General features: G+C 54.1%; 1 protein-coding gene and 1 long non-coding RNA gene across 5 annotated transcripts; one reads left to right on the top strand and one right to left on the bottom strand.

The window, feature by feature from the left end:
- CCR6 (C-C motif chemokine receptor 6) lies at positions 1–25,826 on the top strand. Of its 4 annotated transcripts, XM_072966207.1 has the most exons (3): positions 1–141; positions 10,505–10,607; positions 23,133–25,826. In XM_072966207.1, exon 3 carries the CDS (start codon positions 23,139–23,141, stop codon positions 24,249–24,251), a length of 1,113 nt encoding a protein of 370 aa, XP_072822308.1. In that variant the 5' UTR covers positions 1–141; positions 10,505–10,607; positions 23,133–23,138; the 3' UTR covers positions 24,252–25,826. The 4 variants fall into 4 exon arrangements, with proteins under 4 accessions (XP_072822308.1, XP_072822309.1, XP_031535697.2 ...); XM_072966208.1 differs by lacking the exon at positions 10,505–10,607; XM_031679837.2 differs by lacking the exon at positions 1–141 and having other exon boundaries at positions 10,413–10,607.
- On the bottom strand, positions 10,619–14,677 carry LOC140697795 (uncharacterized). Its single transcript, XR_012075131.1, has 3 exons — positions 14,370–14,677; positions 11,455–11,558; positions 10,619–10,959 (listed from the first exon to the last, which is right to left on the bottom strand). It is a non-coding gene; the product is annotated as an uncharacterized lncRNA (long non-coding RNA).

A 25,826-nucleotide genomic window follows, 5' to 3' on the forward strand; every position in this document is an offset into this window, starting at 1 on the left:
ACTCAGCACCCGAGACTATTCAGCACAGAGGCCAGTGGGTTTACGCTGGTGCAGAGAAGTCTAAAGATTTAAGAAGCCTGACACTTAAGGGGAAACCTCTGTGGCTGCTCCCTCGTTGAACACAGAGCTGCTGCTTCACTGGTGAGTTTTGTTTTGGCTTGGAATCTAGAGAAGAGTTGACCCCTGCTGTCTTAGCTGCCTTATGCTGTGAGGGTAGAAGAACGCAGTGAAAGTCTGTCATCAGGTCAGACACTGGCTGTTACGCAGACCCCTTGGTCGTGCCGGGGGGTGGGGGGAGGAGAGACACTAGCTCTTGCTGGGTCTGTCGTGTGCCGGCCATGGCTCTGGAGATGTCACATGTGCTACTTTATGTAATTCTGACCGCGGTCCCGGGAGCAGGTGCGATTCCAGAGTCAGAGCCGGAGGCATGCGTCAGCGTGCAGCACTGAGGGAACAGAGTCTGGGTTTACCTGCCCCCCGAGTCTGTGCTCTTTCTACCTCACAAAGGCATTACGTGAGGTCTTCGAGTCCCCCGTGTTGGTGACGGTGACTAGCACCTGGGAAAGGACTGCAGAAACATTTGCAAGGAACCTAGTGAACCACACACACCTTAGAACGAGCCGTCATCGACATGAGCCACAAGCGTGAGAAGAAGCGCCCACTCGACAACCCAGCCTCTTGCACGCGCCGCCTGCACGCCCGCCTCGGGCTGCGCCGTGCGGGGCGGGGGGCTGCGGTCTTCACGAGGGCGAAGCACAGCGGGGTGAGTGTCTGTGGAGGGAGGCGGCAGTTGACCTGGGGGCAGGCACGTGTCCTGGGTCAGGAGAACAGGGCAGGAGCTGGGCCCACAGAGACGGATGGAGAAGATGGTGCCGGCAGACGGGGCTGACGAGATGGGAGGAAGGGCTGGGGAGCCTGGAGCCAGCTCGCAGGAAGGACAGAGCCGCGGGTGCACCGGCATCATATGCGGATACACTCCGGGTCTGGTTCGGGAGGCTCACCGACGCCGTCATTCATGGGAAGAAGCGCTCGTGATAAAATCGTCTTCCAGTGAAAGTGACAAAAGGGCGGCAACCAGTTTAGTTTCACCGTGTTGTGGGTTAATGTGTTTGTGCCATTTACAAAATACTGTTATTCCATTAATATGACACTATCGGGGGCATTTGCTGTCATCTCACATTTTTATGTCTTCTTACGAAACATCTTCAGCCTTCTGAGCCCTCACTTACCTGGAGGTCTCCAGTCTAAAAATACCAACCCTCTAAGACAAGCTGAGAAAGAGGAAACGAACACATGAAGAGACTGCAGCCAAAGCAGACACCACAAAGCCCAGAGCCCAACCGTTGTGAGCTTTCTCCCAAGGGGGACCCTCAGGCGCACACTCAGATGTACTGACTCTCATTTTAGCTGCAGTTCTGATGAGCAGGCTGTTGGCTTCCGGCCCAGAGCTCATAGAAGCAAAAGGTTTCAGGCGGGAGGGTCACTAGTGGAGTCGGACGCTGGGAGGCACTAGGTAAAAATGAGGAAGGGGTGGGACGGGGACACATCCCGAAATACAGAGCATGACGATGTGCTGCACCTGGAGCCATGCGACGCAGAAGCAAACAGTGTCGAGGATTTGAAAGACCTCTGCGTGGAACTTGGTGCTTTTCTGCAGAGGAGAAAAGCTAACATCCACAGTGGTGTCCACACAGGGCATCAGAAGCAGGGCTGGACGATGGTGACTTTTACCAGAAGATGCATTTGCACAAAACTTTTATCAAGCATGTCTCAGATTTTTAAACACTTAGCACTGGAAATGATCAGCCTCAGTTGAAAGTTAATTCAGAATTACCATCCCCAAGAACAAGGTGAATTAGACGTTGCCGAGTTTCTCTGTGAAGTACCCTCAGCCGCCAGCAGGTCGTTCAGAACCCAGAGCACGTGATGGCTGGGCAGCGTCTTAAATCTAAAGAGGACTCCTTATCAGGGAAGATGGGTATCTGCGAAGTCTATTCCTTTTCACTTTTTACAACTTCTGTTTTGAGGAGTAGAGTGAGGAGTTGGATATATGAAAAAAGAGAAGGCTGACTGAAGGAAGGGCAAAGCTGTGAAGGGGGACAGTCTGAGCAAAACTGAAGGGGAAGTGGTCTGTCCATGGGCAGAGGCTGTGAGGCGGGGGGTGCAGCCACTCACCCGAGACCAGGGGAGAGCAGCCCAGATGCGGAGCAGGGCTCGCCCACAGCCGTGGGCAGGAGTCATCTAGGACTGGGGTCGGGCGAGGCCTCTGCACGCCCTTTGTCAGCCTCCCTCTCCTGATGGCGCTGAGGACTTTGTCCTCCCTGTGCCCTGCCCCCCGCCCCCGTCACACCACGTGGAATTCTAGGGACAAAGGGACGCTGGGCTGCATGGGCCACGAGTCACGTGCACCTTGCCGAGGTCTTCCAGGCCCTTCCTGCGCACGCATGGTCTCCCGAGTGGCAGCGTGGGGGTGTGAAGAACCGCAGGATCTCAGGACCCACCCCGGGTCTGCTTGGTCAGAGCCCACATTTCGGCCCCATGGAGAGGGGATTCTTGCACTCAGGGCACCCGGAAGCCCCTCTCCCAGGTAGAGGAAACCTGGGCCAAGGGGTGGTCAGTGTTGAAGCGGTGGCTGCTGCTGTGTTGTTACATTTTCAGCGGGGGCGCCTGTCCTTCCCCAACTGTCCTGGAGCTGCTGGGGTGACAGCCAGGAGAGCAGCCTGGGCTGTGGTCACATTGTCACAGCCCCGTCCTTTCTCATTTCTGTAGCACCTTTACGCATCAGCCTGGCTGTTCCCGTCAGACAGAATGAAAATGAAGGCCCTAAATCTGGGTCACTGAGGAATGCAATGAATCAGTGGTGGCCTCGGGCCCTTTGCTCAGCTGCACGGCCCCCCCGCCCCCGCCCCTGCCATGCAGTGAGCACCTTCAGGAACCGGGGCAGCGGTGTCTTCACAGGACCAGGGGGGAGGCTTCAGGCTTTACTTGTGGGTTTATCTAACATCAAAATCACTCGACTGGAGGTCCCCAACATGAAAAGGACTTGTGGCTTTCAGATCTCTTTCTGGCAGATAAACAGACGTTTTGGTAAAAATTAATGAAAATGCAATGAAATAAGTCAGTTTCTTTTGGCCTTTTTGCCACTTTTAGCCTTTTCAGAGTCCGTACAGTAGGCTGAAGTGAGTCGCATTTCTCCTCCCCCGCGTTCTGCCAGAGCAGCATGAGAGCCACGGGCTGCCCAACGTCCTCCCTTCAGACGGGAGACGGATGGACGGCTGGACCGGCTGGCCTCCCGGGGGGTCTGCCAGGGACCTCCGTGTCCTCCCCGCTCACGATTTGGTAGAACAGGTGAGAAAGGGGCCTTTCTGTGGTCCTCACTCTGTGACCGAATCCCATCCATCTTGGTAAAATTAACCGTGCCTTCGTCAAAGAGTTTTCTGACATGTTTACAGTAAGTCTGAGAAAAGCCAGCTCCACTGGAAGTCAGTTTTAGAGCTACTTTGAGCTGTTTCATTGACCGTAATGTCCTCACCCCAGTGTCCCAGTACTGAGGGAGGGGTCGTGTCCAACTGCTCCTTTCACTGTTTCTTTATCTGATTTGAAGCAATACAGCATGTTTGCTGTTCTGGAAACTGCCAGAAAAAAGCTGTGAACTTCCTGGTAACCTCAGACAATGGAGGAGACGCCTGGGAGGTGGGGGGCATGGCTCGTCCAGCGGTGAGGGTTAGCGGCGTCTGTAATAGTCACTGCGCTTAGTCCCGGGACTGTCCTTGGCGGCCGATTCATTGCCCAGTGTGCCTCAGTGTTACACATGGAGAACGCAGAGACATAGAAACAAAATTGCGTTTCTTGCATTTCTACCTCCCCAAGCAACCACCGTTACCATTTAAACACATTTCTTCCCAGGCTGTGTTCTGGGAAGAACGTAGTCTTGTCGATTTATGGTTTTGTTACAGCATCGCATTTTGCTTAGACATTTTGGTAAGAGTAAGGCCAATGTTAGGATGTCACCGTCAGGGGTACAACTTTACATGTGGGACCTCAATGAAATTTTGCAAAGGCCCCGCTCTTTTCAAGAAGGCAACTCCAAATTTTGAAAACCTTCCTCTCCTCCTTCCACTTCAAAGATACGAGGTGTTAGAAAGAGAGTGAATGTAGGTTCAGCGGCATTCCTTCTTAAAGCAGTAGCATCGGACACCGTCCCAGGGCACCAGCGCGTGCGACTGGGTGGTGGTGCGTTTTCCTTCTGGAGAAGCTGACAGTCAGCGACCAGGAGGCGGAGAATTCCCGACACTCCTGTGTGTCCCCTGGAGAGCATGTGGCAGGCGGACCTGTGACCCACAGAGGCGCCTTCTGCCGGCTCCTCTCAGACCCCCCCCAGCTTCCCTGGAGCCTCCCAGAACCCGCACTGCCCCCACCGCCCCGTCCCTCCCTCCCAGCTGCTCTCCCCTCAGCCTCCCAGAACTGCGTTTTTCAGATCAGATTTATCTTCTTGGCTTGACCCCTGTCCTGGGGCGCAGGAGGCGACCATCCCGCTCTCTGAGCACATCTGGGGAAGTCAGTGGGAGAGAACACTCTCTGACTGGGCAGCCTGGTCCTGTCAGGGTCCCTGCTTCCCCCAGGCTGAGGGCACCTCCTTCCTCCTTCATATCTTCTGACCCAAGCTTTCCTTTTGCTACAGTTGAGAATAAGGCTGTTCCTTCCCCTTGCTGGTCTCCCTCACACACTGCAGGCAGCATTCTCCTTGTGGCCTCCTCTCCCGCCAGGGTCGCCGGCCACCCCGTCCTCTGTCGTGAGCCCTGGTTCCAGGCCCTGTGACCTCCCTAGTCGTGCTCTGGGACACGGTGCCCAGGGTGCCCTGACCATGGCCAAGCAGAAGGGGTCTGCGCCCCAGTCCTCGGTGCCACCACTGCTGGTAGATGCAGAGACCAACCTTCCTGTTTGCCCAGGATGGTCCTGATCTTAGCCCTGAAGTCTCCGCATCCTGGGAAACCCCTTGGTCCCTGGCAAGCCCAGATGGTCCCAGTCCTGGCAGTCCCACAAGGAGAAGGGCCGGGAGGTCAGTGCAGGCCGGAAACGCGGACTCCCGTCTCTGTGATGAGGGCTGACTCCTGCCCCCTCTGTTGGTGGAACCTCATGCCGTAGGTCCTCTTTGAGACTGCAGTGGGGGAGGGAGGGCAGGAGGGGAGGGGAGGAGGAGAGAAGCCAGAAGGGGGATGAGGTATGGGGGAGGGCGGGGAGGGGGAGGCTGTACCAAACACTGTGGAGCACCCGCACTTTACATGTCTCTAATCTTCACTTTAATCCTTTACAAATCCCTGACTTTCATCCTGTCAGTGAGGAGACAGGCGCTCAGATTAATTTGAAAAATGGCCAACGCGTGGCTGACGCAGCCCTAAAGTCATGTCAAGACTCTGGTTGCACAACAGCTCCGTCTCCTTACACTCTGTGCACATTCAGTGAAGCCCATTTCCTTCCCCTTAGATCAGTTTCCACCACTTCTCCATGTAGAGAGATGTTGGAAACTTAGAAACGAGCCTCCAGTTCTGATCTCCCTGTTTCTGTGGAGCTGGAAAACCTGGCATTGTTGCAACTCCTCCCTCCTCTTGCTCCTTCTGATTCTTCAGAACATCTGCCAAGCACCATCTCCTCTTCACGTTTGTCCCAGAAACGCGCAGACTTTGGGGTCAGACCACATGGCTTTGAGCCTTGGCTCTGCCAGTGAATAGCTGCCTGAACTTGAGGAAGTTGCTGTATTTCTGAGTTTCGGTTTGACGCCACCAGCACTGTCCAGGCTTCTCGTGAGGACTAACGAAACAGGAGGAGGGGAGCAGCAGAGCGCCTGGAGGCGTGCCCTCGGCCCCCGGGCTCTGGGCCGCCTGCCTCCCCGTGGTTTCCTCTCCGTGGCAGCTCTGCGAACCTGTCCCCCATCACTCCCGGGTCTTTGCGTCTGCGTTGTCCCCAAGCCCAAGTCCCAGCTCTTTAGGCAGCCTTCCAGACGTCCCACTGCGGTCCGGCCCCTCCGCCTGCTCCTGGGCCAGTCCACGCGGTGCTTTCCTGCCGTCGCACCTTTGACGCTCCCCACCCTTGACCCCCCCACCCCCCTACCTGGCCAGGCAGCCCGGGGTCACCTCTCCTGGCTGAGCCCCGCCCTCCCTCCCCGCGGAGACTGCACAGAGCTCGCTCTCAGCCTCCTTTCAGCTCTTCACACTCTCGAGCTGTTTCCTTGGTGACTAACCCCAGACGCCCAGCCACCCACCGCACTGCCTGGACTGTCCTGTACTGAGGCCTCAGCTTCCCAACCGTGAAAGTTCCTCAAAGGCAGGAAATAAATCACACACTTTAAGGTGTCTCTGCACATGGTGCAGAGCACGTGGTAGTAATCTGAATGTTAATTTACAACAGGCAGAGGAGGCTGACGTGCTCCTGGCTCTACAGGAGAGCAATTCCCAGGCCGGGTGGATCAGGACGTGACAGAGTCCGACCCACGGGCCCGAGGCTCTGGCACGCGTGGGCACGAAGGCTGTCCAACCTGCAGCCTCGATCAGCTCCCAAACTGGAGCTGTCAGCATGGCTGGCGACCCCCGCTGCGAAAGCCTCCTTTGTCTCCGCCGGAGAATTTGCAGACATAACTGGATGAATACTGTTTCCTTATTTCTATGTGGAGGAAAAGAGATAAAGCCAAACCACACGGCATGGACCTAAGGCGCGGCTGGCGGGGAAGGTCTGGTTTTAACCCCCTCCCACTTTCTTATTTCCCTTCCGACTTCTAGCCTCTGTTCTAACTGTTGGCTTTCTTGGGGAGGATTTCTTTTTTAAACGAGTACAGTTTTGTTTTGATTTCTGTTGTTTTTAATGCATCTTCTTACTGAAAAGGGTGAGAATACAAGAGAACAGCTCCCGTTACCCGTGGCCCGCTGTTGCTCAGCTCCCGACCTCCAGTTGCAGTGGCTTAAGCAGCGGTTCAGTGCCATCCCTCCTGGCCCTGGGCCGGCCGGGCGCAGCCGAGCGGCTGTCAGGAGGGGCCCGTCACGCAGTCGCCATCAGAGGATGCCGAGGCCCAGCCTCCGAAACCCCAGGCCGTTACTTCCATATCCTTTTGGCCAACAAGTCACCAAGGCCAATCCAGACCCGGGAAGGAAAGAGATTTCACTCCCGACATGCGAGCGGTGTGTCGCTTTGGAGGTAGGGGCGTTGAAGCCGGCATCTCCGAAGACTAGCTGCCACAGGTCGGGAGCGTCTCGTTAAGGTGCAAGCAGCACGCCGTCAGCGAGGCTCCTCGGCCAGGTCGCGGCGACCCCCGGGCTGCGGCCGCCCGAGCGCGGCCGGACTGTGCGCCTCAGAAACGCCGCGGGCCACCGCCCACGGGCCGCAGGCGGCTGGCGGGTACCCGACGCAGGGACTGGCTTTCGTTCTGTCTATTTATTGGCGTCGAGTTGCTTCACCATGCAGTGCTAATTTCTGGCACGCAGCTCAGTGATTCAGTTACACGTACATACATATTCCTGCCCGTACTCTTTCCATTACAGGCTATTACAAGGTACTGAATACAGTTCCCTGTGCTGTACAGCAGGACCTTGCTTTTATCTGTTTTGTATGTAGTGGTGTGTGTCGGCTAATCCCAAACTTCCAGTTTGTCCCTCCCTTTCCCCAGGTGACCATACGTTTCCTGGTTTCCGTTTGTTATCAGTGAGGACCGAGGTCCACAGAAATGCTGAAGGGCATCGGCTTTATCAGCCAGACTCCCACCAGCAGACACTGGTCCTCTGCATGTCATGCATCTTTTGAAATAATCCACCAAGTTGAAAATGTTTTAAATCCTTGCCATCTCCCAAAGGAACACTCAATATCAATCATGAGGAAGTCAACACGATTGAAAACCTTTCTTCCCAAAATGGCTGCCTAAAATCATTTTAATTTTTATAATTTAAAAATTTATTTATTCACCAGCTACAGACAACTCCTAAGTGCCTGTTTTCCCTTTTAAATTCTTCTTCCTTCTCGGGGGAACTGACTTGTATTCTCTACCGTGTCTGCAAGTCCGAGACCCCTTTTCTTTCTAAGTTTCAGGGGACCCTGCCATTGGGCGGGCTGCCTCCCCCGCCTGGGGTGAAGCCCGCAGTCGGAGTGAGCGGTCCGGGGGCTCGGGGCTGCGCGGAAGCGTTGCAGCCCGCCCGGCACAGAGCTCACAGCCTGTGACTGTGCTGCTGATTCACCTGACTGTCATTGCACTTGATTCTGAACGAGAATTTCACAGCTATTAGCAGATTTTCAACCTGGAAATTGTTTAGAAGTAAGGCCCGCCTGTACCATGTACTTCTTGCTTTTTACGCACCTCTCGACATCATGCAAGTGAGCAGCGGTGTCTTAAGTTTGAGGGCGATTAAGTGAGGGTGAGATCCCATAGGACCTTGATGGAGAGAGAAAACAAAACGGATCTGAGCTTCCCAAGGGTGACACGGAACTTGGGTTCACTTTGAAGTTCAGAAGGAGTATTGAGGCCAAGGGCATGCGAGGCGCCCCACAGGCCACACGTCCCACGGAGTGGCCGCCTCGGGGTGGGAGGCCCAGGGCTGGAAGCCGTCAGAGGCCACGTCCAAACTCTCAGCTGGTCTCTTTCCCGCCCGGGTCAGCGAGGGCGCAGCTGGGGAGGCGGTCACTCCTGGGGGGCGGCTCCCCCTCCCGCCTCTTTGTGCTTTTCCCACGGGAGGTCCAGCCTGGTGATGAAGCTTGCTATCCCAGGGAAGGAGCAGGGTTGAGCCTCTTGGTCCGTCAGCCTCTCTTTCTCAGCAGGCTGAGTTCGACCCAGTGTTCTTTCTTGGCGCCCCGCGAAGTCGACTCTAGGGCCATAATTAGTGACGGGAGGGTTTGCCCCCCCGCCTTCATGCTAAGGAGCATCCGCGGGGATGCTGGAGGGGCCAGGTGGGAAGGGGGGCTGGGAGCGTCCATGCCTGTGGTGCCCGTGTTCCCAAGCGTTTCTTCCTCTGCGAGGAGCTGGGTGCCAGCAGCAGTCCTTCCAGCAGCTTCCACCACAGCAGAAAGGAGCTTCTCCCCTTACTCCCCGCCGGATCAGCCCTCCCGGGTCAGGACGCTGAGGGAAGTCACGTGGAGGGTTCCTTCAAGCAGAGGAGTGGACAGGCACCCTGTGTCCATGGGGGATCCTAAGCTCCATCAAAGAAAAGCAACTCAGGACCCGGACAGGGTGTTATTCAAAAGGGCTGTCGGGAGGGAGGAGGGGAGGGAGGACTGTGGCAGTGGGACCCTGTGCCCGAAGGCCTGCATGCATCTCAAAATCAAGCAGGGAAAAGCTTTCCTTTTAGAGCATCAGGGAAGGAAACTCCAGAGGGACACGACCGGTGATGGCCAGGAAAAGGGTCCTGCTGTGCTCAACCAGTTCCCGAGAGGCTCTGACAAGGCGGCAGGTTCCACGCGTTTTTGCCGTTCAGGCCTGGGGACAGGCGGGTTCAGGGGTCTGTGGGAAGGAGAAAGCCCTGACTAACGTTCAGTCAAGACACAGCGGAGGGAGGGCAGGCTGCGGGCGGCGGCGGACGGTGGTCAGCACGGTGAGAGGAGGAAGCCAGCTGGCTCAGGTGGCGGGAAAGGCTTGTGTTCCATTGATCTTGCTATCAGACGTCGCTGTGCAATTTCCTCTAAAACTGTTTCCTGAGACTCGAATCACACAACACGCTACATGCTGGTGACCACCTCTATGGTCCCAGAGTCCTTCTTGCCTTATTTTTTGCTATTTTTTAAAAACTACTTGCACCTAAAAATGAGCTCCCCACCCGATCATCAGGTGCTGTCCCTGCTGTCAGCCGCCACATTTAGTGACCAGGCACTCATCAGGTTTGTCACCTGCTGTCTCGTAAAGATCACGTGCCTGACTTTTCAGGGTCTCCCGTTTTTCTTTTTCTTTTTTAAAATTGAGGTGTAATTGACATGTAACACTGTAGCCATTTCAGGTGTACAGCAGAATGATTCAGCGTTTGCATATATTGTGAAGTGATCACCACAACAAGTCTGGTTAACGTCCATCACTGTGTCGGGGCACTGGCCTCCCTGCATCACGTGGGTCATCTGGTCTTTACCGTGCAGAGGACGGAGTGTGGGGTGCGGAGGGCGCACAGCTTACGGGGTGGGCCCAGGCGGGGGCCCCAGAGGCTGCATCGCTCCCCGCCGTGCTCACCTGGCCTTTTCTCACGTTTCCGCGCCTTCCCAGGCAGCCCGCGGTGCCCTTGCCCACAGAGGTCGCAGAGCGGGAGGCAGAGCACAAACCCTCGCCGCACCGGGACTAGCCACGCACGGTCATTCTTCTCTAGCCCAGTGACCAGCTTCACCGCCGGTTCCAGGGAGTCATATGACTACTTTATCACCTACAGGATATAGATGGTTAACCAGCTGTATTTGGGCAAATAGGCGTTCCTTGTACATAGGAAGTGGTAATTCAGCAATTTGCTTTTGGCTAATTCTGGTTTCTCACTGTTTTTTTCTTAATGACCATTAGAAAGTACATCTTGTTAGGAGAACCACACGGGTGCTGTGCATGCCTGGGGCGTCGTGGGGGGCGTGAACCGGACAGCTCACTCTGGATCACGGCGTTTCTGAAGGTGAGCGTGGCTAAGCCCCCTCCATTCCTTTCAAAACTGTCCTTTCTTCTCTGATGCCCACAAGTAAGGAGTGTGAGGCATGGAACTGGTTTTCTCTTAGGAATTCCAGAACGCTGGCCTGGTGCCTGTGTTTGCTCTTAATGAAACACTTGCACTTTCACAAATGCGGTGCCCTTATGGTTTGAGGAAAAGTACTGTGCCTTCAGGAAGCTCACCTTTCCTCTAAATGCACAGTAAGTGACTTCAGTGTAACTGCCTCGCAGTAGCTTGGGGGATGGTCTGGGCAATGCTGCCTCGTCTGGTGAACATCCACGGGGCAGCGCTCTGGAGAGGAGTGCGCTTCTTCCTTTGACTAAGTGCACACAAAGAGTTTGAAACAGTAAAACATAAGCTAAGGTGTTTTGGAGGCAATGCAAACAAAGTGACGCATTCAGTGAAAGGGAAGGAGCGAGCATCCCCAGGAGCTGGAGGTGGGGTGGGCGGAGGTGTGAGAGGGGAGTCACTTTGGAGAAAGTGATTGGAAATTGTTATGAGACTCAGGGCAACACAGAAAGAGCTCTGCTCATGGCTGCAAACGCCACAGTGATTATGGAGTTAGTGTCTCGTGACCACAAAAGCACACAGCGACCTTGAAACGAGCGGGCCTGGGAGCCCCTCGGAAGCCTGTGTGGTTGTAGGAATGGGTCCTGGAGGGCTCAGTAATGTGAAGAAACAGAGGCAAGATCTGAATTAATTAGTCATTAAATCTTGAAATGATTAGAGGTGTGATTTCTATTAATGAAAATATGTAAGTGAGCTTCCAAAGGAGCAAACGGAACCAAAAGAAAGAAGAACAAAAAATACAAACCTATATACACATCACTGGAAAAAACCTTCTGGCTTCTTTCTTAACCACTTTTATTCAAAAGCAGAAGGAAGCCAGCGCAGAGTTTCAGCTCCACTGATGTTCATCTAAAAAAGGATAAAAACAGGACCTGTGGTTCAGATAAATTAAGAGAACATACCTTTAATGCACACCTACCTTTAGCAGTATGTGTGGTTCTGATACCTATAAGAGGTTCTGAAAACGGATGTATTATTTAAGATCTTGTGGGAATGTCACAGTCTGTCTAAGACGTGCTGGAGACAAGGTGAACGGTCTGGTGCGTAAGAGACTCGCAGCCCGAGAGGCACCGCAGTCTTCCTGCCTGTGAAAGGGTGTAAGTCTGCCTCGGAGGGTTTTCCTGAGGTTAAAAGCGATAGCAGACACAACGCAGTGATCTCGGTGCCTGGTGTGTAACTAGAACTTAAAGCAGGCACACCCACCCTTCACAGCAACGTGCACTGCACACGCATGCACGCAGCACACAACACAACATTCATATATGCCCATGCACATGATGTGACACATATACATGCACACGTGCACACACATGCCTGTGCACACTGAACATACAGACACACACGTGCACACGCGCACGCAGAATCTCCCTGAGTTCCTGCTCCTTGTCCCACGGGCTGTCACTGTTTATGAAATAAGCACAGATGTAAAGTCTTCTGCTTGAGCTGTAACCAAATGCTAAACTTGGTATTAAACGTGTTTAAATCAACATTTTAGCACAGGTCTCCTTACTGATGGAATATCAGTATTACCATATTGTTAATATTATTAAACTGTTCTTATTATAGACACAAAATACTAGTAATGTTTTCCCCACATTCAATTTTCTTGGGTAGACGCTGCCCTTCCCTTGGCCAAATGGACGAACAATCCAAGGAGGTGGGGGAGCCGCCCCTTCTGCTCCCAGCCCCTCCCCACCTCTCGTCTCCGGGGCCCTTACTTCCCTCTTGCTGCCTCCCCCTCCTGGGCCCAGCAGACAGCAGACCGGTCATTTTCCCTGAGAGTCTGTCCTCGGCCCACTGGTACCAACGAAGACGCTTGTTGCTTGTGACCTAAACTGTGTCCTGCATGGCCCTGGCGCTGGCCCTCTGCGTGCGACCAGAGGACTTCCAAAGCCCTCAGAGTCCAGCGAAGGGGACTCTGTGCAGTGGGGCCCCAGGGGGCGGCCGCTGGTGGATTCAAGGGCGGCTGGGTGGGGGGAGGGACCCCCACCTGGCGTTTTATCTTAAACCGCGTGGCGTGGTCACGACCCTCGCCTCCGGCCCACTGGACCTCTTCTGACGTTCAGGACGTGCGTGACTAGGCATTCTTTTCATTCTGAATGACGTCGTCAGTCAGCTGTTAGTTTCTGAGACGCTTTGTCTCGCATGCTGTGCCGAGTGAAAACGGTGCTAGGGCGCCGCATTAGGTGGCGGCAGGGAGAATGCACGCGGACATTTTAAACACTGTGTTAAAATGTGGCTCTGATTAAGTAACAGCAAGTTTCCTTGAAGTAACACTTTCTTTCCATGTGTGGTAACTAAGTCTTTAAGACGTGACCATGGGAAGGCAGAGGCCGTCCCTGCAGGGACATACCTTGCGCTGGGGGCTCTCAGCACATTGACTTTTCATTTAAAAGGTTATCTATTTTTATGGTTTCAGACCTTAAATGCCAAAGTCATATGAAGGGTGAACTTATCACTATGTGCTTCTCAAAGAGGAAGAATCGTCATTCAAAGACGCCTCTTCTGATGACAGACGATTTCTAAGGGTGTCCAAGAGGAGAAGAGAGTCGGTCAGGACTTGGCTCAAGGCCTGCAGAGTCTCTGTCTCACGCAATTTCTGAGTGGTGGATGCACTTCTAGCTAGAGACTGACTTGCTGCCTGAAGACGGGGGGGTCCCTTGGCCTGCCTTGGTGGCACCCCACACACCCACCACGGGGGCAGGAGAGAGGCTGTGAGCTCGAGTGGGGGTGGAGGGGCGCCCGGCACGCGCGCTCGTCTGAATGAGGGAAGGAAGGGCCGTCTCCTCTAGGTCAGCTTTCCCCAGGTGTTCCCCACGGAAGGGAGACGCACGGCTCTGCGAGGGAGGAGGCTGGGAAGTGCTGGGTGCTCGACGGGGCTCGGAAGAGTCACTGACCGTGAGCTGTGACACACGCATCCAAGGGAGGCTGCGGGTGGGGGCGTTTCCCCAAGTCACTCAGCCCCAGTGCGCCCTCTCCCCCCACCCCCCTTCCCTCCGGGAGCTCACTTTCAGCGGCTGCTCTGGCCCAGTGGAGTCACAGCTCCACATGGATATGCCTCCAGTAACACGGAGGTGGCGGGAAGAGGGCACCTCAACGATCGCAGCAGACACCTGGAGGTCTCTAGACCTGACCTGACCCCAGACCTCACCAATGATCCCAAAGACGCAGGCAAGCAGTCAGCCCAGAGAGGAGAGGCCCCCCTTTTCCGGAGGAACCCCGAAGCACCGGGCTTACTGAAAAGGGTTTTGGTTGCAGATCACTGTGAAGTGTTGTGGGCGGTCCATGAGAAAACAGTTTTCTCAGGGCTCCCCAGCTTTACCCACTCGCCGCGCTGTTAGAAGCTGCCTTTTCCCCACGCTCCACTCCCTCCCGCTGACTGTGGTCCATCGGCCCACAGGCTCCAGGTGTACCTGCGGGGAGACATCCAGGCATGCAGGTATGGTCTGCGTCAAAGCGCATCTGGTAGGGACCCCACGAGTGAATGGGGTGAGCGTGTTTCCAAGGAGACTGGCAGGGTGGGTCCTGCCCCCTGGGGCCCCCGGCTGGAAGGGATAGCCACACCCCCTCAACCCTTTCCTCCCCAGTGAGCTCACCTCCAGAGACTGATTCAGCAGGCACCACCCACCTGACACCCACCTGGGGCCCGCAGCCACTCACCACTGTGCTTGGCAGAGAGTGAGCCGCCCCTACGGCAGCTTGGTCCCTTCCTGCTAAACACGCCAAGTGTTCCTCCCAGTGTGAGGTCAAGGCCTGCTCACACAGCTGCCACTCACCACACACGTCCTTGCCCTTTGCAGGAGGTGACAGCCTCGGAAGCCGGTGACGGCCTCGCGCCTGCCTGGCCCTCCGTCTTCCCAGGCTGGGCAGCTCCAGCCTGGATGCCCCGTGGTCCCTTCTCGCCACCACGGCCGCTTGGCTCCAGCTGCTTCCAGCCAGGATTATTTTTTTTCCTTTGCTCGACTCAAAATTATTGTGTAAACCTGACCAGTGCAGACCTGATGAAAGGATCCCTTATCTCCTTCTAGACCTTGTGATAACTTGGCCTGAAAATTAAACAGCAGTTAATTTTGACAGGCCACATGCTCATTTCGTACACTATTATTTTCACTTTGATTGCTGCTGTAACAAGTTCCCACACATTTGGTGGCTTTCACAGCCCAGACTTAGCATCTTACAGACCTGTAGGTCAGAAGTCTGATACGGGGCTCAGCAGGCTGACACCGAGGAGCTGGCAGGGCTGTGTTCCTTCTGGAGGTTCTAAGGGAGGACCTGTTTCCTTCCTCAATCGCGTTGCTGCCAGAATTTAGCTCTTTGTGGCTGTGGGGCTGAGATCTCATCTTCATGCTGGCTGTCAGCTGAGGCCACCCACATTGCTTGGGTTGGGGCCCTCCTTCCGTCTTCAAAGGCAGCAAGGCTGGGCCGCGTCCCTCTCAGGCTTCAAATCTCTTCTTCCTCCGTCTCAGCTCGGAAAGAGTCTCCACTTTTGAGGACCACGATTACATCGGGCTTGCCTGGATAATGCGAGATCACCTCCCTACCTCAGGGTCCCCACACTGCATCCCACCTGCAGAGTTCCCTTTGCCGTGTAGTCACGTGCACACGTGTTCTGGGGATCAGCATGTGGTTGTCTCTGGTGCCGTGATTGTGTCCGGCCGCAGGCATGAGGTTCCCTGTCCACCAGCACTGCGACTCTGTCAGTCAGTATGAGAGTGTCATGTGACTGACGCGGGAGACAAGATCACATGAAAGTAAGTTCATGGTTAGACGGGTAGATGGTGGCTGATTCACACACCTCATAGTGAACCTACAGATAGAACTGGAAATTTCCAGTGGTGCTACGCTGTCATGTTGTACCTGTGTGGCTGACCACTCAAATCTAAGTGTAGGATCTTTCTGTAAGGCGGGGAGGGAGGCAATTAGGTATATCTTATTTCTTAATGGCGGTACTGGGGAGCCCAAGACCTCGCGCGGGCTAAGAGCACGCCCTACCTCGGGGCTGTGCCCGCCGCCCCCTGCGTGTAGCCTCTTTCATTACCCTACTGAACTTCACCGTGTATTTGACCCATTGTTTGAGTGTCCAGAGATTTTGCTCATTGTCTGTCATTCAACATAATAATTATATTTTTAGGCTTCTCGCCATCTTCAGGCCTGGTGGTCTTGCCTCCTCTATTTTTGTCCCTAAAATTGATAAAAAAAAATAATGGGCAGCTCGTGACTGAGGCCGGAGACCAGCCTGAGGCCAGTGAGGGTCTCTGCTGGGCGCCTGGGCTGGTGCCCTGTGGGCGGTCACCCAGCACGAGCAAGCCATCTCACTGCACCCCCACCCGGAGCCCCTTCCACACCTTGATGGCGTAGGAACTCCAGATGTGATCACGGATCTCAGTGTCCACAGTGCCTCTGGGATGTGCAGCCCAGTGACCAGCACACCAAGGTCAAGGGCGTGGCCAGCCCACTCCGGCTGGTGCTCACCGCCTCCAGCCCCGGGCTCTCCGGTTACTCTGTCAGAACGCATGCCAGTATCCTGCCTAGAATCGACACGGGAGGGCCCACCTCAGCCTGGGGGCTTGTCTTCTATCCCACGTGAACCTTGAGGGCCCTTCAGTCTGCTCTCTGGGGCACCCAGGCACTCACCGGGGCCGAGCGTCCTACCAAGCGACTCGTTCGGTGCAAGCCCACATGGGCCCACGATGCCCCAGGGACTTGCAGGGTTAAGACATCCTGGAAAGGGCGAACACTCTAGCACATGGTGACTGTGAGTCACCCAGACTGCAACCATCAGCGCGTCCCTCTCGGGGCCATGTACTAGGAAGACGGCTCTTCATGCAAAACCAAGTTGAAGGAAGCAGTGCTTCTGCGTGTATCGTACGATTTCCCCCTCGAGACCCTGAACTCTTCCTCCAGAGGACAACCTAGAACAGTTTGTCCTACAGATTCTCTTAATTCCAACTAGCTTTGTAGGTGTATTTGCACCCTAATCTGTTTGAGAAACAATGACATAGAAACTCTTTTAATTCCAAACCAAAGAAAATTGCATTTTAAGAATGAGTTGCAATCAGTGAGTTTCATATGTGACTGAATGACTTCAAAATACAATCTGGCATGAATGGTGGTGGTAGGGAGTATGTGTGAGAAAGGAAAGGAGCCTTAAAGCTGAGCTGGAGCCGGACTCCGTCTCAAGTGGCTGCACGGTGGTCGGTCTGTCGGTTCACCCAGAGGCGGATGAGAGCCTGGCTGCGCTCGCCTGTGTCTCCTGAGCCGCCAGACGAGAGCCCTGGGAAGGCAGCACGGAAGCGCCTATTGAAAACGTCTTAATGTTTCTTAGCATCACAGTTTCCATGACAGAAAGTCCACAGATTGTTCCTCCAAAGGGCTGACTGCTGAGCCTCAAGATTTGAGGAAATTTACTCGAGCGAAAAAAAAAAAGACTCTTTGCATGTGTGGTGGCACAGATGCCAATCTGTCACCGACGCCGTTTCCTTCGAACAGCTCATGTGATTTGTGTGATGAGGGTGGTGTTCTGGGGCAGGCTGGATCACTTCCAGTTACCGTGAGTGCCTGGGACACTTGTGAACCTGCCGGCAGTCTTTCTGAGAGCGCTGATTCTCAACCACAGCAGCACTAAATGTGTCCTCATCCAGATCTGCACACTGTTTATACCCAACAAGTATGTAACACTGTCCCGAAAGGACACAGAATGGACAAATGTGGCTTACTGTGACTTATTCTGCCGTTCTAAGCAGCAATAAGAGCAAATCAAAGGGAATTAAAATAAGGTCTCATGAATAGAAATAATGCAGACAGAACTTCTTCCATCTCTGCTTGGAATGCCCTCCCAGCGTGGCCTGAATACCTGGTTCCCGGCAGGCGCCGGCCCTGCCCGCCTGCCCACATTCACTCCAAAGCCTTTTCGGGCTGTCACCAAGCATTAACCCCTTGTTCTTCTGCACAGCCCACTAGGACTGCTGGTTTTGCACAGTTTTCTCAGCATGGTTTCCCAGCTTCTTGAAGCTGGAGCTTACGTTCGATTCATCTTTGCATCTTCAGCGCCTCTCCGCAATAGACATCGCGTAAACATTTGTCAGACTGAATTAAATGCGAATTCAGAAAACATTGCGTGTCACAGGTGGTTTAAAAGCATTTTCGCTCTGTAAGGGTCCAGCTGGGCCCCTGATGCTGGGGCATCCCTCACTGTTTGGTGACTGTGACTGCCAGTCCCAACGTGATCCACCCCCTCTGCATGGTATGCATGCCTGGCCACCCACCACCCCAGCCGCATCTCTCCCAGGGACCCGTCGCTGCCCCCAGGTCTGGCGTTTGTCTGGCCTCTCGGTACCTGCACAGCTCCGTTCTGCGCCGCCCTTGTGTTTTCCGCTCCTGCTGCTGCTCCCAGCCCCTCCCTGAGCACCTTCACCCAGCTCCTCCCCTCAGTCTGTCCCTTTTCCTCCTTCTGGGGTCATCTCAAGTCCTTCCTCCCCACAAACCCTTCAAAACCTGCTCTTTCCTCAGTGGGGACCTGTCACCTGCACCAACACATTTTTGTGGGACTGTGTGTGGTGATTTTTATTAGCTTTTGGAGGCACAGTTTCCAACCATACATGCCACCAGTTTGAAGTGCATGATTCAAGGGGTTTTGCCAACAGTCACCATCCCAATAAGGAGCACCTCCACCCCCACAGGAAGGTCCTCCAGCCCCATTCCCGCCCCTGTCATCCTCCCATCCTCCACCCGCAGTAATGACCTGGTTTCTGCCACCATTGTTTTGACTTTTCTAGAATTTCATATAAATGGAACACTGCAGGACCTGGTCTTATATGTTTGAATTCTTTACCCAGAAAAACGCTCCTGAGATTCAGGCACGTGGAGCAGGTGCAGGCAGCCCCCTTCGCCGGCACACCGCGCTCCAGCCTAGGGACGCAGTGCAGTTTGCCTATCTGTTCACCTGCTGGTGGACACTGGGGTTCTTCCTAGTTTGGGGCTGTTAAGAAAAAACTTCTGGGTACGAGTCTTTCATTTTCATTCTCTTGGGTGAACATGCAGGGGTCAGCTGTGGTTCACGCGGTAAGTATGTGTTTTTAACTCATAAGGGACGGTGCACTGTTCTCTCAGCGTGCCGTCTCTGAGTCTGCCTTCCCACCGCCGCAAACGGCGACAAGGCCAGTGGCTCCACGTCATCTCCCACACTCTTGTCCGCCTTTGTGATTTTAGCCAGTCTGGTGAGCATGAAATGATTTCTTATTGCTGGTTTCATTTGCATTTTCCCAATAATTAATGACATTTGGTGTCTTTTCTGAGGCTTATTTGTCATCTGTGTATTTCCTTTGGTGAATCGACTTAAACATCTTTGCTTGCTTCTTAGTGAGTTGTTTGTCTTCTTGACGTTGAATTGTAAGAGTTCTTTGAATATTCTGGATACAATCCATGATCAGATACAAATTTACATTCTTTTTCCTACTCAGTGGTCTTTTTCATTTTTGCAGTATCTTCATTTCAGAAGAGCAGAAGTTTTAAAATCTGATCAATGACAATTTATCAATGTTATCATGGTTCATGCCTTGCGCAGTTTATATAAGAAATCTCTCTTTCCCAAGGGCACAAAGATTTTTTCCCTGTGTTTTCTTCTAGACGTTTTATGCTTTAGCTTTCACATACGGTCTATGACCTATGTGGAGTTATTCATTGACTGTTGTATGAGTTAAGGGGTAAGGATCAACCTTTTATACACGAGTGTCCAGTACTCTGGAACCGTTTACTGAAAAGATTCCCTTTTCCCACTGAATTACGTTGGCACTTCAGTCAAAATTGGTCTCCATTCTGTTCCATGATTTATGCCTCGACCCTCTTGCTAATACCACACTGTCATAGTTACTGTAGCTTCGCAGTAAGTCCTGAAGTCAGATGTTGTGAGTCCTGCAATCTTGTCCTCTTCTTCAAAGTTGTTTTTGACTATTCTAAATCCCTTGAATTTCTTTAAAAAAAAGAAATTAGATTTACTGTGTCATTTTCTCCAAAAACCCTTGCTGCAGTTTTGGTTTGGCTCATGCTGTGTCTGTAGCTCAGTCTGGAGAGAAGTGACATTTTGACCACACTGATGGTTAACCCTGAGCGTAGTGTGTCTCTCCATTAACGCAGATCACTTCATCCTCTCAGCATGTTTCATAGTTTTCAGCATATGTCCACCTTTTGGTGGATGCAGGCGTGTAAGTATTTCATTTCATGTTTTCTGATGCTATTGTAATTTTCTCTCAGTTTCAATTTCCAAACGTTGCTGGGCTGCAGCCCCGCAGCTGAGTCATGTGTGCCAGCGAGTGTCCGAGCTGGTGTTCATCCCAGTCAGTGTGTTCTCCACGTTCCATATTGTGCGTTTCATCTCTAGAGTTGTTCTTTAGGCCTTTTTATCTTTTTCCTCACCCTCCTCGCCGTGCTGCGCCTTCCTCTACCTTCCTGGACGTAAGAAGTGTATTTATAGTAGCTGCTGGAGCGTCTTCTTCTGCTAATTCTCTCATCTTTGATCATTCTTCGTTCCTTGTGTAGATTCTGGGCCACACTTTCTTGTCTCTTTACATGTCTGTGCCTTGATTAGTCCGAGCTACTACTTCAGGTTACCGCAGACTGAGTGGCCTGAAGTGCGCGCCTCTGTTTCTCACAGCTCTACGGGTTGGGAAGCCCGCCACCAAGGCCCCAGCAGGCCCTGGCCTGACGAGGGCCCCCTCCTGGTTCGCCTCCCTCCGCTGTGTCCTCATGGGCGGGGCCTAGAGGGAGGGGAGGCCGCTCGCCCCCAGCCTCTCCTCCTGAGGGCGCCGGTCCGTCCTGAGGCGGGAGCCACCGCCCCGGGCCCTCGTGCTGGGGGGCAGGCCTCGGCCACGGGTTTCCGGGAGACGTAGACGTTTAATACGTGGTGGTCTAGAGGTCTGTGTGTGGACGCCTGACGTTATGAACTTCACGCTGTTGAAGGCTGACTTTGGTTGTATGTCTGTAGATGATCTGGGGCTTTGCTCTGGACCGTCGTTGGCTGGCCGGAGGCAGAGGGCCCGCTGCAGACTTGCTCGCGCTTTGCCACGCGGCCCCGCGCAGCGCTCAGCGGGGCTAGTTTGGCCCCGTCACTCCCGGGCGGCCCCTCCTGAGGGAGCGGCTGCCCTGGGGCCGGGACGGTCGTGGCTGCTGCCCTGTCTGTGCAGGAGCTCCTTCGGGCCTGCGAGGGCTCCGAGGCCCTGGCCCCTCCCTCCCCTCGGCGCTCCCTTCCCCAGCCTTGCGCTGCTGCCTCTCAAGGGCACCTCTCTGCAGCTGTCGTCTCTGCCGGTAGCGTCCCGCTCTCTCGTATCTCGCAACCCACAGCCGTCCGGCCTCGCAGTCGCCTCAGCTCAGCAAGAGGGCCGTTCTCTGGGCCGCCTTCCTGCTCTGCATTTGGGAATCGCCTCCAGTGAGAGCTGGGGTCTCTGCGCAGGGCCATAAGCCCCGATGCCCACCGCCAGTGTGAAACCTGTTACCTGGCGTACTCACGGGCTTTGCTGGCTGCTGACTGGGCTAGGATGCGTTGGGCGCGGCCAGTCCACCGCGGCTGGGAGCGCAAGCCTCAGGTCACGTCTTGACTGACGCGTTTAATCAGATCCTCGGATTGCTCCGTTTCTATCCTGGAAGGCTTCCGCCACACGGAGGCTCTGTGCTGTGCTGCTTCTGTGTGCTCTAGAGTGCTCGGTTGGAATCCCAGCCCTGCAGGCAGTTACAAAAGCGCAGCGGGGAGCCAGGCTCCCCTCCAGTCCTGGGTGCAGAGCAGCGCTGAGCAGCGGCGAAGACAGTCCCCAGGCGTCGGGGAAGAAGTGGATCGAGACCACCCGTCCTGGGACTGCGTGACAACAGCGGGGGAGTCAAGCGGTGCAAGAAGTACGTTCAGAGACCCCTTCGGGGCGAGCTTTGTGTGGTGCCGGATCCTCCCCAGCTGTGGGGTATCCATGTTGAGCCGGCGGTGAGGACGGCCTGGGCACAGCTTGCTGGTTCCTGGGCATGTTTCGCCTTCTCTGTGCGTCTGGGGCCCTCGTTTCTGCTGTTCCTCCCTTGCCCTGGTCTTGCTTGGCCACAAGGCAAGGGGGTAGGTGGAAGGAAGAAGTGATGTGCATTTTACATGAGGACCAGAATTCTGGGCCAGGGGTCTTGTCGGGGTGGAGGCTGGAAAATAGAGCGCAATGATGACCACCACCAAACGAGGAGGGAGGCGTGGGTGTGAGAAAAGCCAGGATGCCTTCCTTCCTTCCTGTCAGTTTGTTTCAAGCAATAGATTTCAGAGCCCTTCCTGCTGAGCCCCCAGCTCCATCCTTTAACTCATCTTCTGGTGAATTTCTTGAGCCTGGACCCCTGCGTCATCCACTCTTGGCGTTCTCAGTGCATCACCTGCTCCACGAAGGTTGTTTGGTGACAGTTAAGCTGACCCAGCCGAGTTGGTCACACCATTTCACAAACACGCATGTTCCGTCTTCCTTTCCAGCCAGAGTGGTCACCTGCAGGTCAGTATGTCTGCCATCCCTCTGCCTGGTCTCCAAGGACCCCGCGAGAGCCTGTCCACAGAGCCTTCCCTGACCGTGCCAGCCCTCCCCTTCCTTCTCGAACTCTGGTTTCTGAGGGTGATGATGTGTTTGTCCTGGCAGATTAGTGGTTGTTGGCTGCAGTGCACACTGGACACACCTGTGGCTCCTAAGGAGGATTCTGTATATGTATATATGTATCTCCAAAAGATATGCGTTTTATAAAACATTTATTATACATAATATTTTCAGGCTAGGACTATAAATTACAGGTACCCTAGACAACACCTGCATGCTATAAGTTTTGTTTGATGGCATCTTGTTGAATGTAACTAAACTGAATTTTGCAAGAAGATTTTTGTGCAGGCCAAATCTGTGGTCTTGCTAATGTCACCCTTCTTTACCTGCAGGCCAGGGAGCAGTAAATCGTGGCTGTGGACCCCACATCTGCTCAGCCCGCTCCCTTGCGCAGCTGTCTGGTGGCTTTTGAGTGATGCTGGCAGATCTGAGTGCTTGTGACAGAGACTATGAGCCCTGCAGATCCTAAAACATTTACTGTCTGGCCTTTCACAGAGAGAGGCCGCCGACACCTGCTCTACATGAGCATTTACGTAGGACAGCGTGCTGTGCGCTCCGTGTGGGAGTGGGACGGCTCCCCGAGACCCGTGGCTGCGCTGTGTTCTGCTTCTTTCCTCCTTAGCCTCTTCTCTCTCTCTCTCTCTGCCGTGAGCCAGAGGGGTGAACGTTCACAAACCTTCCATGCCAAGCCCCTCCTCTCTGCGCAGACCGAGCCCCACAATGAAAGCTGTGAGCATCTTGTTAAATTTGGGCTGGGAGTATAATTCTGGTCAGTTATGGCTACTTGAAAACAATGCTGCAGCTAACTGTGTCTTTGTTCACCTTCCAGGAACCAATGAATTCCACCAGCATCTACGATTCAAACGAGGATTATTTTGGGTTGGTGAATAGTTCAGACTATACACTGGATGATGATAGCTTTCTCTGCTCCTTGCAGGAGGTCAGAAAGTTCTCTGGGCTGTTTGTGCCACTCGCTTACTCCTTGATATGTGTCTTTGGCCTCCTGGGCAATATTTTGGTGGTGGTCACCTTTGCTTTTTATAAGAAAGCCAAGTCCATGACGGACGTTTATCTCCTGAACATGGCCATCGCGGACATACTGTTTGTCCTTACTCTCCCGTTCTGGGCGGTCAACCATGCTACTGGCGAGTGGGTCTTCAGCAACGCCATGTGCAAACTGACTCGGGGCATCTACGCCATCAACTTCAACTGCGGGATGCTCCTCCTGACCTGCATCAGCCTGGACCGCTACATCGCCATCGTGCAGGCCACCAGGTCTTTCAGGCTCCGGTCCAGAGCGTTAGCCCACCACAAAGTGATCTGCCTCGTCGTGTGGGCAGTGTCTGTCCTCATCTCCAGCCCGACGTTCACGTTCACCCAGAAGTACAGGCTGCAGGGCGGCGAGGTGTGCGAGCCCAGGTACCACGCCGTCTCGGAGCCCGTCAGGTGGAAGCTGCTGGTGCTGGGCCTTCAGCTCCTCTTCGGCTTCTTCATCCCCCTGGTGTTCATGGTGTTTTGCTACATGTTTATTGTCAAGACCTTGGTTCAGGCTCAGAATTCCAAACGGCACAAAGCCATCCGCGTGATCGTCGCGGTGGTCCTGGTGTTCCTGGCTTGCCAGATCCCGCACAACATGGTGCTTCTGGTGACTGCCGTCAACCTGGGGAGGACGGGCCGCTCCTGCAGCAGCGAGAAGGTGATGGGCTACGTCAAGAACGTCACCGAAGTCCTGGCGTTCCTGCACTGCTGCCTCAACCCCGTGCTCTACGCCTTCATCGGCCAGAAGTTCAGAAGCTACTTCCTGAAGATCATGAAGGACCTGTGGTGCGTGCGGAGAAAGCACAAGTCGCTGGGCTTCTCGTGTTCCCGGCTGCACTCGGAAACCTTCACCTCGCGGCAGAACAGCGAGACCGTGGACAACGACAACCCGTCCTCCTTCACCATGTGACGCCCCCAGAGCCCGGTGCGGACAGGCCGCCGGACGACACGGGAGTGCACGGGGCAGGGGCGGCTAAGCACGAGCGAGCCGGGGCCCTTCCCGCAGGACCGGGGCTGCCCGTGCTCCGGGTGCCGGCGGGCTCCCGTGTGCGCCGTCCCCCAGGCCCACTCGGCCAGGCCAGGGAGGCTCTGGGACTCCAGGGGACCTGCCAGCTGGTGTTCCACAAAGCAGGATTTGGGAAATGCTGGGTTAAAATGAATTGCTTACAAGTGTGAAACCTTTCAAAAGTACGCATGCAGCAGTCCCAGACCACAAGGTCTTCTGGTCATTGCCAAAAATCACATGGCTTAAAAAAAAAAACTGGAAAAAAAAACCCAAAACCAGATAAAAGCCCTCACATGACTCATCTGAGTCAAAATGTTACACATGCTTCCCATCGCAACAGTTCCTGCCGGTCAGTGGGAGCGGCAAAGCGGGCCGGCTTGAGTTTTACCTCGCTGCCTTGTGGCGCACTCGACCGGCGGGCGACGGCAGAAAGCAGAGAGGAACAAGCCTGATGACAGAAGAGGTGACTGTGTGAGGGCGAGTGGCGGCTGTCACGGTGGACAGGGCAGCTGAGAAACTTTCCCTGAGAAAGTTTTCTGTAATCGGTCATTTTCCTCTAAAAATCCCGTGAAGACGGACGCATACAGCATACAGGAGGGGCTTAATAAAAACAGCATTTGTTCAACAAAACATAATGAAATTGGAGTTTATAGTGCAGCTTAAAATGTTAGGCATTTAAAACTTAAAAAAATAGAATACTTAAAAAAAAAAGGGCAAAGAAATTTACTGAGACGATGATGAGAACCCTTTTGTTTGCTTCCACCCTGGAGTTGAGGAAGGACACGTTGCTGGGCTGGGCGGTGTTTGGCCGCGGTGAGCCTCAGGTCAGTGGGCGGGGCTCGCATCACCTCGGCTTCTGCAGTAAAGCGGTTTTTGCCTAACGCCTGGGGCTAACTATGGAAGCAGATGTCAACAGTTCTTCCACTTCGTTGAAAGTTCATAAAACTCAAGTTTTGAAAGTGCTTTGTAAACATACGAACCTAAGTGGAAAAGTATCGGCACATACTACAAAAACGCAAATTAGACAGACGCTGCCGTGTTTAATCCTGACAGACGTGTTACTTGACGCTTCCTCCTGTCCTTGTGAGCGTCAACTCCGTCTCTGTACGAAATTCAACATGATCTCTTAAGATTCAAAGTCTGTATTTTTTAAAACACGTTTTGGCTTTTGTGAAACAAAACTGTTCCATGCGCGGAGGAGGAATCGTCGTCCAGGCTCAGTGTTCCGAACGGGAGACCGTGGTTTTCAAGGGGCCCCACGCCCTTCAAATCTGTTAGTGTTTGACTCCAGAAGTCCAAGGCGGCGGCGCTCAGACGCTTCTTTCGGTGTGACCAGCGCACTGACACCACCTACGGAAGTGTTTCTCCACCAGCACGGACACATCTCGCTGATCTGGCGCAGATGGAAACCAGCTCTTCTGTATCTAAATCTCCAGATGAGTGCAGCTTGCTTCTTTATGCAAAAACCCCTTTAAAATT

The sequence above is a fragment of the Vicugna pacos genome, chromosome 8, assembly GCF_048564905.1.
Source record: "Vicugna pacos chromosome 8, VicPac4, whole genome shotgun sequence".
Lineage (NCBI taxonomy): Eukaryota > Metazoa > Chordata > Mammalia > Artiodactyla > Camelidae > Vicugna > Vicugna pacos.